General features: G+C 41.6%; 1 protein-coding gene and 1 pseudogene across 1 annotated transcript in view; both read left to right on the forward strand.

Annotated features, from left to right (window-relative positions):
• Window positions 1–15,039, forward strand: part of LOC146581160 (ribonuclease inhibitor-like) — a 41,177-nt gene that overhangs the window by 3,435 nt on the left and 22,703 nt on the right. The window contains exon 2 of the mRNA XM_085268089.1: window positions 795–971. Coding sequence (XP_085124215.1) covers window positions 795–971 — 177 coding nt within the window. The remainder of the gene's footprint in view (window positions 1–794; window positions 972–15,039) is intronic.
• Window positions 12,285–13,422, forward strand: LOC146581161 (uncharacterized; annotated as a pseudogene).

Consider the following 15,039-nt stretch of genomic DNA (forward strand, 5'->3'; position numbering starts at 1 on the left):
AGTACTGTTTATATTTGTGTGTATTGCTGCAGCTTTTTTGAGTATTAATTTGGTGCCTTTGTGTGAAATAATGGTATTGTGAGTGATCCATATAGTCACAAAGAATAGCCACTTGTTTCTGTGCTACCAAAGTTCCCCGGCTTTCATTCAAAATGTGTTTATCGTCAGCACCTGCACATTAAACTACTTAAACATTATAAATGTCTTCAAGCTCACACTGAGGCCTGTGGGGTACTATCAGCCACTGAGACAGTACACACATTTATATGTGTTTGTATATGAATATTTCATACTTTAAGACTGCCTGTTTATTTAAGGGAGATGAACAAAATACATTGGAATTGTACAAAATAATATCATGGATGATAAATTAAATAGATTTTAAGTAGATGCTTGTGCATTCTTAAAGTCTTATATGTTGAACTGAACTATGTGATCTGTTCAAAGCCTTAATCTTAATTTGAAGTGAAATGTGCATTTTGAGTTTATACACTATGTATATAAGGCGACCGTTTCCTTTTGCAGTATTTTTGTGTGGTGTACTTTTCTATGTCTTAACAAAAGGGGAACAAAGGTGTTTAAGTTCACCTAGGATGATGTGTTTTAATTTTCACATGGTCTTGCTTGAATTTGACCCTGACAAAGGCGTATGAACTCTGTCAGCTGTTTGGAGTTTCCATTTTCTAAACTTCTACATTCTGAACCTTCTTCAGCTCTGAACAGATGATGAAACACTGAATGATTTCAAGCTCACACTTTGTCTAATAAACTTACATCTTTCATTCTTTATACAGATTGAGGGACTGTGGTTTGTCAGAGATCAGCTGTGATTATCTGGCAGCAGCACTGAAGTCCAACCCCTCCCATCTGAGACAGCTGGAGCTGAGCCTGAACAACAAGCTGCAGGATTCAGGAGTGAAGCATCTGTGTGGTTTCCTGGAGAGTCCAGGATGTGGACTTGAAACTCTGAGGTCAGTCAGCATGTTTTAGTTGTGCTGAGATGAATATGATGTGAAAGTTGTGCTGACACTAAACTGCAGACATCAGGCTGATATTATACTGATCCACACTGAGGATCTTCATGGTAAAGTCTGTTTTCTTCTTCTCTGGTTTAGTCCATTGACTGCAGCAGAACAATGTTCACATTTCAAACCTTCAAAGAAGAAGAAAAATCCTCCACTGGATAATTCACTGTGAAACTCTCCAACTCTTCATTCCACCTTAAAGTCTGTCTGACACTGAAATCCAAAGCAAAATGTGCGTTTGCTTTACAGACAGCAGTCCAACACAAACATACACACATCATCCAAAACACAGTCCAACATCCAAATCTCCTCCACTGCCAGCATGAATGATGGGAAAGAGAAGGAGGAACACTCTGACATTCAGGGTTAGAATGAGTTTCATGAAGCAGACTGTGAAGATCAAAGCTGCATTAGAAAGCTTACATGAATGAATGAGTGGACAGAAGTGGACAGAGATCATCTGAAGCACTTCAAAGGCTTTAAATCAGCACATTTCTCTTTATTCTTTATCAACTCTGTTAGTTTCTCTCAGTTTTCTGTGGAATGAAGCTAACAGCAGGCTAATAAGATGCTGACCAATAGGTTTCTATTAAAGGTTGTAATTTGTATATGAAAAAGTGCTTTGGCTCAGCAGGGATCAGCTTACAGGTAGAATACAGCTGCTGGATGGGATTAGCATGTCATAGCTATCTACCAAACTGCTAACTGGGGGATTTCAGGCCATCTATGGATCATTTTTGCTAACTGTTTATTCAGCTTAGGCTCACAGGGCTGCAGCCAGTGCCCTAGCTGTCATAGGGCAAGAGGCGTGGTCCACCTGCACAGGTGAGCAGTCCATCACAGGGCCAACAGAGAGAGACAGAGAACCACTCTCTCACATCCACACCTACAGCCAATTTAGAAGCACCAATGAACCTAAGCAGCATTTCATTGGACTGTGGGAGAACATCCAACCTCCACAGAAAGGCCAACAAGCTTCAACCTACAACCTTCTTGCTTTAAGGCACTAGTGCGAACCACTTTTCCCCATTTCAGCCCAAATCCTGCATCTTCCTGTTTCTGACTCCAGGCCAGCTCCACTAACACTTTCTCATCAGACACTGCCACCTAGTGGAGGAAGTCTTAGTCCCATTTGAAGCTTCAGATTACAGTTAGTTCCTTTACAAAGAGGTGGAGGTGGTGGGGCCACAGCACCATCATCACTGAGTGCCATAGGACACTTAACCTTTGTTTCCATATGCTGGGAACTTCCTGTTGTTCCAAGGAGGACTGGAAAATGTGTGAAAATCTCCCAGTCAGTTCCTCACAGCACACTTCAATCATTTCCCTCCCACAGCATCAGGACCAGGGCTTTTTCTCTCTTTGGTCCCACTAAGAGATTTCCACACAAACACCTCATCAGTGGGACTCTCAGAGCTACCAGCCCTTTGCTACAATCACAAAGCTCTTCATTGAAATCAATGATATCAAAGCTGGAATCAAATGAGTCCAAGTCTTCTGCTGATTCAGCATCACATTCATCTTTGCTCCTTGTTCTGCATCCCCACCATGGACTTCATTCCTTTCCAAGCCAGCCTTGAGTGTCCTTTATTCAGCTCATCCTCTGCTTTACTTTTACACCTGATTTTAGCTGCTTTATCTCTCTTTCAACAAGTTTCTGTGCCTCCATCTTTTTCTTCTCTCCCTCATAACAAGACAGCTTCTTCTGCCTGAGAACATGTTGAAGTGATTTACTAATCCAGGGCTGCTTATTGGGGAAAATACTTCCTGTTTCCAAAGTAATCCCCATTTTTCCCAGAAAGAAATGTAAGTAGAAATCGATGATCTAAGTGAGAACATGAGCCTTTAAAACGTCCCAGTGGGAGCAGTCAAAGCAGTCCCTCAGTCCCAGTATAGAGTCTTTGGTCCAGACTGGAACAACTGTGTGCCCAGTTTGAGCTCTCTTCAGTCCTGTGACCTGACAGACCCAGAGGGGCCATCACATCACATTTAGAAGCTCCCCTAATGGAGCCACAACACATGTCCAATACTTAGTCTGTCTTGTTGGACCAACTGGAAGAAATGATTCAAGGACTTAGTCACAGAACAGAGATTCAAATCTCCAAAATCCAACTGGCTGCATCAGGACATATAGTCTGAAACTCTGCACAGTTTCCTGTTTGAAGCTGCTTCCTGTTGGCTTCAGCTGTTTGGAGTTTCCATTTTCTAAACTTCTACATTCTGAACCTTCTTCAGCTCTGAACAGATGATGAAACACTGAATGATTTCAAGCTCACACTTTGTCTAATAAACTTACATCTTTCATTCTTTATACAGATTGATGGACTGTGGTTTGTCAAAGATCAGCTGTGATTATCTGGCAGCAGCACTGGAGTCCAACCCCTCCCATCTGAGAGTGCTGGACCTGAGCTGGAACAACCTGAAGCATCCAGATGTGAAGCAGCTGTCTGATCTTCAGCAGAGTCCAGACTACAGACTGGAGACTCTGGTGTAAGTAGAGTGATGGAGTGAGTGGGTGGTGCTGTCAGCAGTATTGTACTAAACACAGTCAGTATGAAACAAAGATCCAGTGTTTCCTGTAAAGCTGCAGCTTCTCAGTGAAGCTGTGAGAGGAGAATGGTGACAGGCTTCAGGATTGGACACAAACACTTCCTGTTTCTCACCTTTATGGTCACCATAGTAACGGCTGACACGCTCTGATCAAACACTGTCAACAGCCAATCAGCTCTCTGAACAAAGCAGCACGCAGACCAATGACTGCATTCATTTCCAAGTTTAAAGCAGTGAAGAACACAGTCTGTAGGTGAGGAAGAATTTAGTGAGAGCAGATGTTTGGATGGAATTCCTCTAGTTAACAGCTGGAACCGTCCATCTGGATTGTTGGGCTTGTTGTTGGGGTTCCTACAGAGCTCAGAGTGGACACACCAAGGTTCTTCTAATGAATGAAAGTCCAAACTCAAACTAGGAGGGAAAAACATCTTCATCAACTTCAATAAAAATCCAAAGATTAGAAAAAGTGAAGCAACAATGAGTCCTAGTACAGTCCCAGCACTGAAGTCCCTGCTGCTCTTTATACTGGATGTGCTGCATCACTGACTGACAGCTGATGAAGAGTCTCTGGAAACACTCGTTTATCTCCTCTGCTCTTCCTTCTTCTCTCTGCAGGTGGAGCTGATGATGGTAAACAGGACGGTGTGTGTGCTGAGAGAGGAGGAGCTGTGTCCTGATGATCCAGAGAGGTTGAAGCAGCAGCAGCTTGTGTGTAGAGACGCTCTGACTGGGCCATGTTACTGGGAGGTGGAGAGGAGAGCTTCATCCAGCAGTGACTGACAGAGGAATGAGAAGAAGTGCAGATGACTGTCAGTGCTGCAGAGTGAACTGCTCTGAGAACAGCTCCACTGTCAGACACAATGTAGAGTCCAGCATCATCCCTGTGTGTCCCTCTGGATCTGACAGAGGATCATCAGTGTATCTGGACTGCTCTGCTGCTGCTCTGTCCTTCTACAGTTTCTGCACAGTCTCTGTCTGACTCTGGCTTCAGACCCTCCTGGATCAAACTCACCTGGAAAGACTTTCAAACATCACTCAATAGATTTGAATACAGAATATATTTGATATATACTGTAGATGTACTGTAGAGTTGCAGTATGTCACTTGTAAATACAGTCTGTGAGCAGCTGTGAGCTGAAAGATCTTTCTAGAAACAGGAAATGTTTTCACTCTTCTGTTGCTTTTTCATATATTTCCACAACATTAATATTGATCCCACCTGTCTCACCTGTTTCATGCTTTTATACATAATAACAGGACACGTGTGATCTGAGCGCTGCTGTGGTTGCTGTGCTGCACGTCTTCATTTAGATAACAGAGACATCTAGTGGTTCAGAGGGAGAACTGCAGGAGGTGGAGCTGTGTTTTAGCATGGAAAACTTTTTATCTTTTAGGCGCAGATACAAATATGACAAGTATCAGTGTGAGATACAAAAGGTCACATCAGTCAGCAGAGGGAACAGTGATCACACAGCAATGTAAGAATAGAAACATAACAGTGAATCTGGACATGTATACAGAGGGAAGCAAACAAACAGGATGTAACACTACATTAAAGCCACAAATGGGAAGAAAACAAACACAAAGGAAAATATATTTGATCTCAGGAATCCAAATCAGATGCTTTAGAGCAGGGGTCGGCAACCCTGGGCACGCGTGTCACAGCTGCCACGTGAAGGGTTAACTGATGGCACGACCATAGCTGGACTGGCCATCGGGCATACTGATGGTGATTTTTCGTTTTTTATGGGCTGATGATGTTTTTTTTATTTTTTTGTAACGGTATAAACAATGAAAGATGGTGGATTGGCCGGATGCTGGTCGATGTGTAGAAATAAGTCAGTTGTTTGGTGGTGGCTTTGGCGGAGCTTCCACAGAGGCAGCAGGTGGATGAGGGAAAGGGGAGGCAGGAGGAGCAGAGACCTGAGGCGGCCGCCGGTCCGAGTGTCAGGTGAACTGAACTTCAGGTAAGAAGTTATGACCCGGGCCCTGTTTCAGGAAGCCGGTTTGGAAAACTCAGAGTGAAAAACGACACTCACGGTTGAGTAACCCCGAACTGTCCAACTCGGAATATTCGGTTTCAGAAAGGCTGATAACAAGTAGTTCAGTCAACGCGGAGTTGCTTTAACCCCAAGTGAAGCGCGCGGACGAGGATACATAAAGCCCTGATAAGCGGAGCACAGATTAAGCGAGTCACCATGGAGACGGAGGGAAAGAAGGCGCGGTCAATGTATCTTACAGCGCTTGAGGCCGAAATTCTGATGGCAGCATATGCCGATAACATGCAAATTCCGCGGAAAAAAGTAACACAGCCACAGCTGCAAAAGCATGCATGGCAAAACATAGCCGACAGAGTCAATGCGTGAGTGTTAATATAAACATTGATCTAGGATTTCCACCCATTTAACACGTTATTTTATCATATGTTATTTTATTTGTTATTTTATACATTTTATTTTGTGATGTGATGTGAGCGCAGGTGCAACCCAACAGGCCCCAAACGTGCCTGGCAGCAAGTAAAAATGAAATATAAAAATATAGTCCAAACAGGTAAGGTGTAATTGTATTATGAGCCATAGTGCTTGGTCTGTTTGTCCGATGTAAATCAATTGCAGTTAGAGGCTACATTAATTTTCTTTCTGTAAGCACTTATTGAAATTATCTGAGCACATTACAAGTACATATTTGCCTACTCTGTATGCTCAAATGTGTGCCGTCACAGCCAACAGAAAAAAAGCGGAGGCCCGAAAAACAGGTGGGGGTCCTCCACCACCACCACTCACAGAGGCTGAGCAGTTGGCCCTCAGCCAAAACAGTGGGCGCCCTGTGGCTGAAGGCATCTCTGCGGGGACATCCTCTGAGTCAATAACCCCGCAAGACACAAGTGCCTACATAAGAGGTAAATTCAAAATAATACATGATGTGCATACATCTTTTCTTCACAGTCACCTTTGCAGTGCTACTCATTCATTTGATAAACTCTTTACCATAATGGATTATTTTGTAGTGAAGTTATTTTCCGACTGATCTTGCCTTCCCTCAGCCTTGGTTGTCTTTGAGAGCATAATGACAATGAAGTGTAAGGTGCTTGGTATATGTTTGTTAATTGCCATTTGGTCCCTTGTAAGTTATAAGTGACCTGTATAAACCTCATATTCTATCAGTTGATGGTGATGGTGTACTGCATCTGGTGCAGCCTCCTGTTGAGCCAGACCAACATGCAGTTGTGAGTAATACTCCACAGATTATATGAGTTTACAGTAGAACAGCAATGTTGTCTATTTCTTTACTACAGGAAAATAATGAAGAAACATTGACAGCTGTTACAGAGGAGGAAGCAACAGAGACACTTTATGAGGTTTACATCTTTTAATACTTTGTGTACAGGAAATACAGGCGACCAATAAAGCCAGTTGAACAAAAAATCTGTTTATTCTTCTTTCAACATGTTGAGGTGATGGGTCAAAAGAAATGATTGTGACATATGGTGTCTCTGACTGCGCTTCCATCTTGTATGTCCGTGGGAGGGTCAGGATGTTCATGGTTTGGATCACTGCTGATGTTTGGTTCAGAAGGACAGTGTTCTCCTCTAATTGTGGCAATGTTGTGAAGAATCACACATGCCACAATAATGTCACATGCCCTTTCTGGGGTGACCCTGAGTCTTTGCAGGCACTGGAACCGGGCCTTAAGCATTCCGATAGTCATTTCAATTCTGGCTCTTGTCCTGCAATTAGCCAGATTATATCGCTGCTGTGGGCCCGGTTCAGGGTCAGGGTACGGGGTAAGCAAATAGGGTAAACATGGATACCCCCTATCACCAAGCAAGTAGCCAGTGAACTCTCCTAAGACAGAAGGATACACTTCAGTTCAAATGTCCCTGAAGCAATTGGTCTTTATATATTTTAAAGTATTCTCAACTCACCATGTCCAAATTTTGTGCTCAGTGTACATTCACGGAATATTTGTGAGTCATGGACAGAGCCTGGCCACTTGGCTTCCACATTTGTGATAATGTTGGCAGCATCACATATGATCTTCACAGTGCAGAGAACACAAATTAGCATCCATTACTATAATGAAATAATTTGTTAGTTTGAAATGCTACAGGGAACTATGTACCTGTACATTAATGCTGTGGAAAGACTTCCTGTTCACATAGTCTCCTTCATTTACTGAAGGAGCAATGATTGGAATGTGAGTGCCATCTGTACAGCCAATCATGCCTGGGAACCCTGAAAATAAATGTGCAATTTAAGTAGTAGTCCAAGTATCACCACATCATACATTAAGTTTTGGTCATCCTGATACCTGCAATTTTGTGGCATCCCTCTTTGATAAATCTTGTGGGTCTGTGACCGGGGAACACCACAAACGTGTACAGGAGACGTTTCAGTGCAACTGTAACATTCCTGACTGCCCGACAGACGGTAGCCTTGGAAACGTGCTCAGCGTCACCAATATTATACAGAAAGCTCCCGTTTGCAAGAAACCGAAGTGCAATACAAATAATATGCAATGAACTGAGAGCATGTCCGCGATGTGTCACATGAGCAATATTAGGCCTGAGGATGTTATCCAAATAAATTATAGATTGTGCTGAGAAACGGTAACGTTCGCACAGAAAATCATCAGGAAATGATAAAATGTCCAAACGCGCTCTGATCACTCTCTCCCGGCGGAGAGCTCTGCGGAGAATTTGGGCTTCACGATCTACTGGCTCTTCAAGGAAGTGGCACGCCATGTCCGACACTTCCTACTGTCAGGTTTCCGACAAAGGGGCGGAGACAGTCAGGGTTAGTTGTAGTAAACCTGCTAGGGGGCAGGTTAGCTTCACGGAGTGTGTCGTCATAGTGACTCACTGAGGCTTCATCTGAACTCGCTTTCTGAAACCGAAAACCCAGAGTTTTCGTTAACTCAGGGTATACTTACTCAGTTTTTCCACTAAACCGGCTTCCTGAAACAGGGCCCTGCTGTCTGTCTGGGTCAGATATAAACCAAGTTTAGGTGCAGTTTATTTTTCTTGTGCTGACTTTTTACAGTCAGTTATAATAACTCCCACTCAGAGGAGACCAGAGATCACATTAACATGTGTGTCTCTGTATTAAGAAACATGACATATTGGCCCAGTTTATTTTTCTTATCATTGTTGTGAGGAGACCATAAATAGCATTTGTATTTTCTGTTGTACAGTTCATTTGCTGTTATGGATAAAAAGTCTTTCTTTGTTTCAAAATAGCTGATAAATATTCGCTGATAGCTGCAAACATCTGTGCACAAATATAATCCTATGAAGTGGTTCTATATAGTGTGTAATTTATTGCTAATGCAATCATATGGCACATTGACTTCTGAGGAAATGTTAGATGCACTCATCATCAGAAAGGTTGCCGACCTAAACCAGGGGGTTTAGAGTATCATAGAGTTTTTGTGGTTTGTTTTCTTTAAGTCATTTCACAGATTTTCTCTATAATTTCAATTCCTTGAATAAAACAACAAACTTAGGGGATGATTTTGTAATCCGACTTTATGTATGAAAGATTTGACTAAACATAAAACAATCTTCCAACTCAGTCGTCATTCTTATCTTGTGAAATCAAACCAAATGTTCTGTTGTCTCTAAATCAGGGATTGATGAAATCTTTGATTGCATCCATTTATGAACATGTTCTCATTCATATTAAATCGTAGTCTAAGTCCTTCTTTAGAGGGATAAATGTCATTCATTGTCTTCAAATGTGTTTCTGTTGTTTTGGGGGAAGTTTGAAGTCCATTGTTCAAAGTCTGTTAATGAAACTTTATGAAGTTTATGTAGGATGTTTCTCCTATTTTGTATTTGTTTGAATTATGATGTATTTCTGACTCTTGCTGCCATGATGCCAGGTCTCTCTTGAAAACAACATTTTTAATCTCAATTAAATTTTCACCTGGAGAAATAAAGATGATAATAATAATTTTGTCTTCAGGGAATCATTTCTCTGTAAAACAGCTTCTTCTGAAACTCTTGTTACATTTCTTGTTTATTGTTTGCTGGTTGTAGAAAAATGTCATCGTCTCTGTGTGAACTTAAACTCTACATGTGGTGTCAGCTATAAACCAGCTCTAGAGTCTAATAACGATGCTTTTATTATTGTCTGGTATCCAACCTAACCCTGGGCCTCTGGCTGAATGTGAAACACCAGCAGATGTTAAAAACTGTCTGGGTTACACGTGCATCACGTCGTGTGCTTCCTGACATGGATATGATTGGAATCTGGGCCTGTTCAAGCGGTGCTGGTATCATTGTTGTTTCTGAGACTTTCCAAATCTTTACTGGATAAAAACGTAGCAACTGATGGATTTAACATTTAGCACTCAGACTGTCCCAGAAAAGGCGGAGGTCTGGAAGTTTATGTGAAGCTCTGTCTTGCTGCTCAAGTCTTGTTCTCTCCATCTGCACCTCAGCCATTTGAAATCTTGGCCTTAACTATTGATCTGTTTGGAAATCAGACTGTTGTTGGCTGCTATCAGCCTCCACCTGCTTCCCCCAGCACATCACCGTCTCTGGTTCAACTTTTATCTGAGCTGCATTTTAATGACGTCTTTCAGATGGATGATTTTCATTGGGACTGGCTTTCTTCTGTGTCTGATGATTTTAAGGCACGCTGCTTGTTTTTAAAACTGACTCAAATTATTTAAAGCCTCACACGCCTTGATCCTAAACACCCAGATAAATCTGCTCTTATTGACCTTTTTTAACTAATATGCTGCGTAAGTTTTCCACATCTGCAGTTTTTGCCAACGACCTGAGTGATCACTGCATAGTTGGTGCTGTGAGAAACACTAAAATCTCACGCTCCGAGCCCGCATCAGTTTGAACTGGGGTCGTATTAAACAGGCTGACAATGTCAGTTTGGGAACATTTACAGGAGAGTTGTGTCTACTTTGTGGACAGACACGCCCCTTTTTGCCAGGTCAGGGTGAAAGGTCGGGACAGGCCTGGTTTGGTTCAGTACCGGCCGATCTCCTACATGAGAGAAACCAGGCCTGGGCAGGAAGTCTGGCTCTGATGCTGATTGGCTACGTTTTCATTAGCTGTGTAATCGGATTACTGCCTCCATCATCAAGATGTAACTATTTTTTACTTTAACGACTGACAGTCCAAACGACCGTAGGAGGTTTTGGCAAACTATAAAGTGTCTCTGCCAGCTGTGACTCCTCAGAGCTTCCTCCTCACTTAAATATCGACTCCACTCCTGTGTCACACAAAACTGAAATGTTGCTTTAACAAACACTTTGTTGCTTCTTGCTCTTTGTTCAGCACAGTATCTGATGGTAAACCTCTTGCACACAACTCTGCTCGTAGTTCCTGCTTACTGATACCTTTTCCTTCACACCTGTCACAGTAGAAGAGGTTTGTAAGGCTTTGAATAGCCCCAACACCAGAAACTCGTCCTCACAATCGTTCTCCTTCCTTCTTGCACTTGGCTGCAAATATCATAGCTGAGCCAGTGTCTTATATTTTTAATCTTTCTCTACAACAGAAGAACACCACTATACTCTGTGTTCTCTGGTTAACTGGTCCTCATTGGTCTTACACAGGATGGTCCATTAGTATCATTTTATCTATAAATCTGTTTCTGGGTTACTGCCTCCTATTCATCAGAGTACATGTTAGGCAAACAGTTTAGTCACAGCCTGCAGTCTCAGGACATCATTACATCCACTGTTCCATCAGTTCATGCAGAGCTTAGGAAGAAGGCGTTCTCCTTTTCTGCTCCGTCTTCATGGAAAACATAACCGAAGGATTTAAGGCTCTCCGTTGATTTCACTTGCAGACTTCAAAAGACGTACACATGTTTTTGTGAAACCATCTCTGGGAACTTGTTCTCGTTTTTAATGTGACTGAGTACATTACACAAACTTTTCTCTTATTGTTGTAATTTTAATATGTGTGTCTGGAACAGGTCTCTGTTGTAAATGAGACATTGAGTCTCAATGAGCCGACCTGTGGTTTGTGAAAATAAATTAGCTGAAGTGTATTTTATTTATGTTAGTTCTTTTTTTAACTTGTAGTTCTAAATTGGAAGATTATTGTGATTTTGCAAAATACAAATAAAATTATATTTTCTTATTTTTTCATCGCTCAAAATAAGCGTCACACTCGCGGAAGCCGGTGTACCCGGCGAAACGCCGTGCATTTATCGAGCCTTTCAACCCCAGATAGGCCAATTATGGCTCTTTGGGTCTTAAAGGTTGCTGACCCCTGCTTTAGATGAACAGAGTTTTTTAATTAAATACATAATCTTTAATAAATGTTCTCTTTTATAAAAAGTAGGATAATTAAAAAAACTTTTATTATACCTCTATTGAGTAGAAAAAAAACTCGTGTTTTCTGTCGTCTGTTATATAATATTAGGGATGTTTGTGACAATTAATTTCTTAATCGGCTGGACTAACCAATAGTCCACAACCAGGAAACACTGAAATTTTAAGTTAAGTTTGAAAACAGTTTAAAAAAAAATACCCCATTCCAAAATGTCTTGTGACAATCTCATTGGCTTAGGGAGTGATGATGTCATAGATCTTAAGAATCTTAAGTCCTTTGATGTTTTTCCTTAAGTAGGGGTGAGAAACAGCAAGTTTTAGTTCGTTTCAGCAGCATCTGTGTTTGCAGCCTACAAAACGTTCACCACAAGCTCTTCAAAGTCATCGTATAGAAACTCCAACATGTTTCCAAGAAAAAAACAACCAATTCAAAAAGATTACGCCGCCTCTCCTTCCTGGCGTGGCCGGCCAATTTCCCCAAATGGCTCCTCATCCTTCCAAAGGGCGTTAGAGGAGAGTAGGAAGGAAAACTACCTTCTCCAGAAAAAAATGCAACAAATTGAAGAAGACAAACTTCAACTGGAGGACAAATGTAGACGAATGGAAGCCCAAAATAAAGAGCTGGAAGAAAGACAACAGCGCCAGCCGGACATAAAAATTATTAATGAGGGCTGGGGAATCAAGTTTGCTCAGAGCCGAGAGCAGATTGTGCACCTCATTAAAGAAAACAGGCAAAAGAGTGCAGAACTAAAAGAAATGACCAACCAGCTCCAAGACAAGAAAACGATGACTGATAAGATACAACGGGATCTCCAATACATGGACCGAAAAAATCGGCTCCTCCAAAGACAGCTCCATGAAGCTGTGGAAGAAAAGAAAGAATTCCTCCAACAGAAGGAAGAGCAGGACAAAAAGCAACGAGACATGCAGCACGAACTGAAGAGCATGCAGGAAAAATACCGCATGCTGAAAGAAAGCCTGGATGAAACACTGCGCCAAAATAAAGACCTTCTTCAACAGAAAGAGCAACAGCAAGAAAGACTGAAAGAAGGAAAACGTATCGTCCAGGACTTTGAGTCTAAAAATCTAAAACTGCAAGAGTTTTGTAATCAGCTGGAGGACAAAGCAACTAAAGTGGAAGAAGAAAAGGACAAACTGGAGAAACGCTGCTCACAGATGCAGAGAAGGATCGATCAGATAGCGAGAAACAACTCCGAGCTCGTTAAGGGGATTTTGGTGGAATTCAATAACTTGAAGCGTGAACACACTCAAATGCAGGCGCAAAAACAACAAGAAGACAAAATACATGAAGACCTGCAGCTCACGCTCCAAGAAATCCAGAAAAGAAACGAGCAGTTAGAAGACAAGCACAAAGAGGTCCAACAGAGAAATGCAGACATGCACAAGGACAAGCTGATACAGGAGGCAACATCCAAACAACTCAAAGACAAGCTTGAAGAACAACAAGCAACATTGGAAGAGGTGGAACAAAGATGTGAGAAACTTGAAGAACAAAACGCAGAAACCATCGATGAGCTGAGAAATCTCATCCTGGAGAAAAAAGCGCTCGTGGAAAAGTGCATGAAAAAAAAGAAAAAATGGTTCCACTTGTTCCGGAGGAGAGAGGCTACTGCTTCCTCACCTGATGTAGCCTCGTCTTGCTCCACCTCTGTTAACCCCCCCAACCAGTCCCGGCCGTTGACTGTCCCCTCCTGAGCCTGGTTCTGCCGGAGGTTCCTGCCCGTTTAAAGGCAGTTTTTCCTCCCCACTGTCGCCAAGTGCTTGCTCAGAGGGGATTGTTGGGCTTTTCTCTCCTCTGCCTTGTTTCTTCATTTACTTGTTTAACTTTTTTCAACTTATCTAAATAATAAACCAATTAAATTTATCCTTTGAGTATTTTTCATCTCATCTTTACAGAATCTTTCCAAAACATTTTCAAACATTCAGATCTGTCTTTTATTTTCTTCTTGAAGCCTCATAAATGGTGAACTAAAAACCCGGAACATGGTTTGAAACATAGTTTCAGCTGAAACTGGCATAACATGCTGTGTGTGTGTGTGTGTGTGTGTGTGTGTGTGTGTGTGTGTGTGTGTGTGTGTGTGTGTGTGTGTGTGTGTGTGTGTGTGTGTGTGTGACAGGATATCACTAGTTAGGTCATCATGTTTAGACTCATTCACTCCAAAATTATTTAGGCCAAATCTTTAAAACAGTGTCATTTCATACACATTTTCAATTCACTTCAATCGCACAAATGCAGAAATAATTATTTGCAGTATCTTATTTATTATGAGAATGTCATGCCTGATCATTTGTACCTACACCACCAAAAATGGGGGCAAAAGGGAGGAGATCATGTTTAATCGGTTATAAGAAAAGGTCAGAAATATAAGTGCCGACATGAGCAGTGTCCACAGAAACCTCTGACTCTCAGCTCAAAGCTCATATAAACCATTTCTACAACCAGCAAACAAACAAAGACACCGAACAGTTAAAAGAGCAGTGACGTCACCACGAATCTGTGGTCAGGTAATATCCATGTTTTGATTGATGATTTTCTGGAGTTAAATGTGAACCGAAGCATATTTTGGGTGTTTTATGCTATTAAATACTTTTTAATTTATTTAAAAGTATTTAATAGCGTATAACACCCAAAACATGCTGGGTGTGGAAATAAAAAAATCAAAATTTCCTCTGTTTGAGTCACAGTAACTTTGACATAGTAACATTTGCAGTAAGTCCTAAATGTTGACCTTTAAAATCCCTCCCTCTGTTCATTTTGCCCACATCATGTTTCAGTGGTTGGCCTCAGGTTCTTCAGCTTCCTGACAGTCTGAAGTCAGCTGACAGAGTTTCACCTGCTAAATACACAGAAAATCTTGTTAAAGCCGCACAGTTTGCCCAACAGTAATATTCCCATTAAGCCCTTTCTAAACACTTTATAACAATGTGTCATCACTAAATTATAAACTTCTTCTCCAAATCTGCACGACTGCACTTAGTCACAGACTTTATTTAATTGTCCTGCGGCTGCTATCATATATTTTACCAAACAGTTCTTCTCACACAGTCACAGATATATTTCTCTCAATGCAAACTTCACTCATGTCTCAGACAGGAAACTTGAGTTTTTCTTTTTTTTCTGTCCCCACTCATTCAA

This window comes from Mchenga conophoros, linkage group LG3 (genome assembly GCF_057382185.1).
Source record: "Mchenga conophoros isolate Kocher_MC1m ecotype Shallow Benthic linkage group LG3, M_conophoros_male_GT1.1, whole genome shotgun sequence".
Classification (NCBI taxonomy): domain Eukaryota; kingdom Metazoa; phylum Chordata; class Actinopteri; order Cichliformes; family Cichlidae; genus Mchenga; species Mchenga conophoros.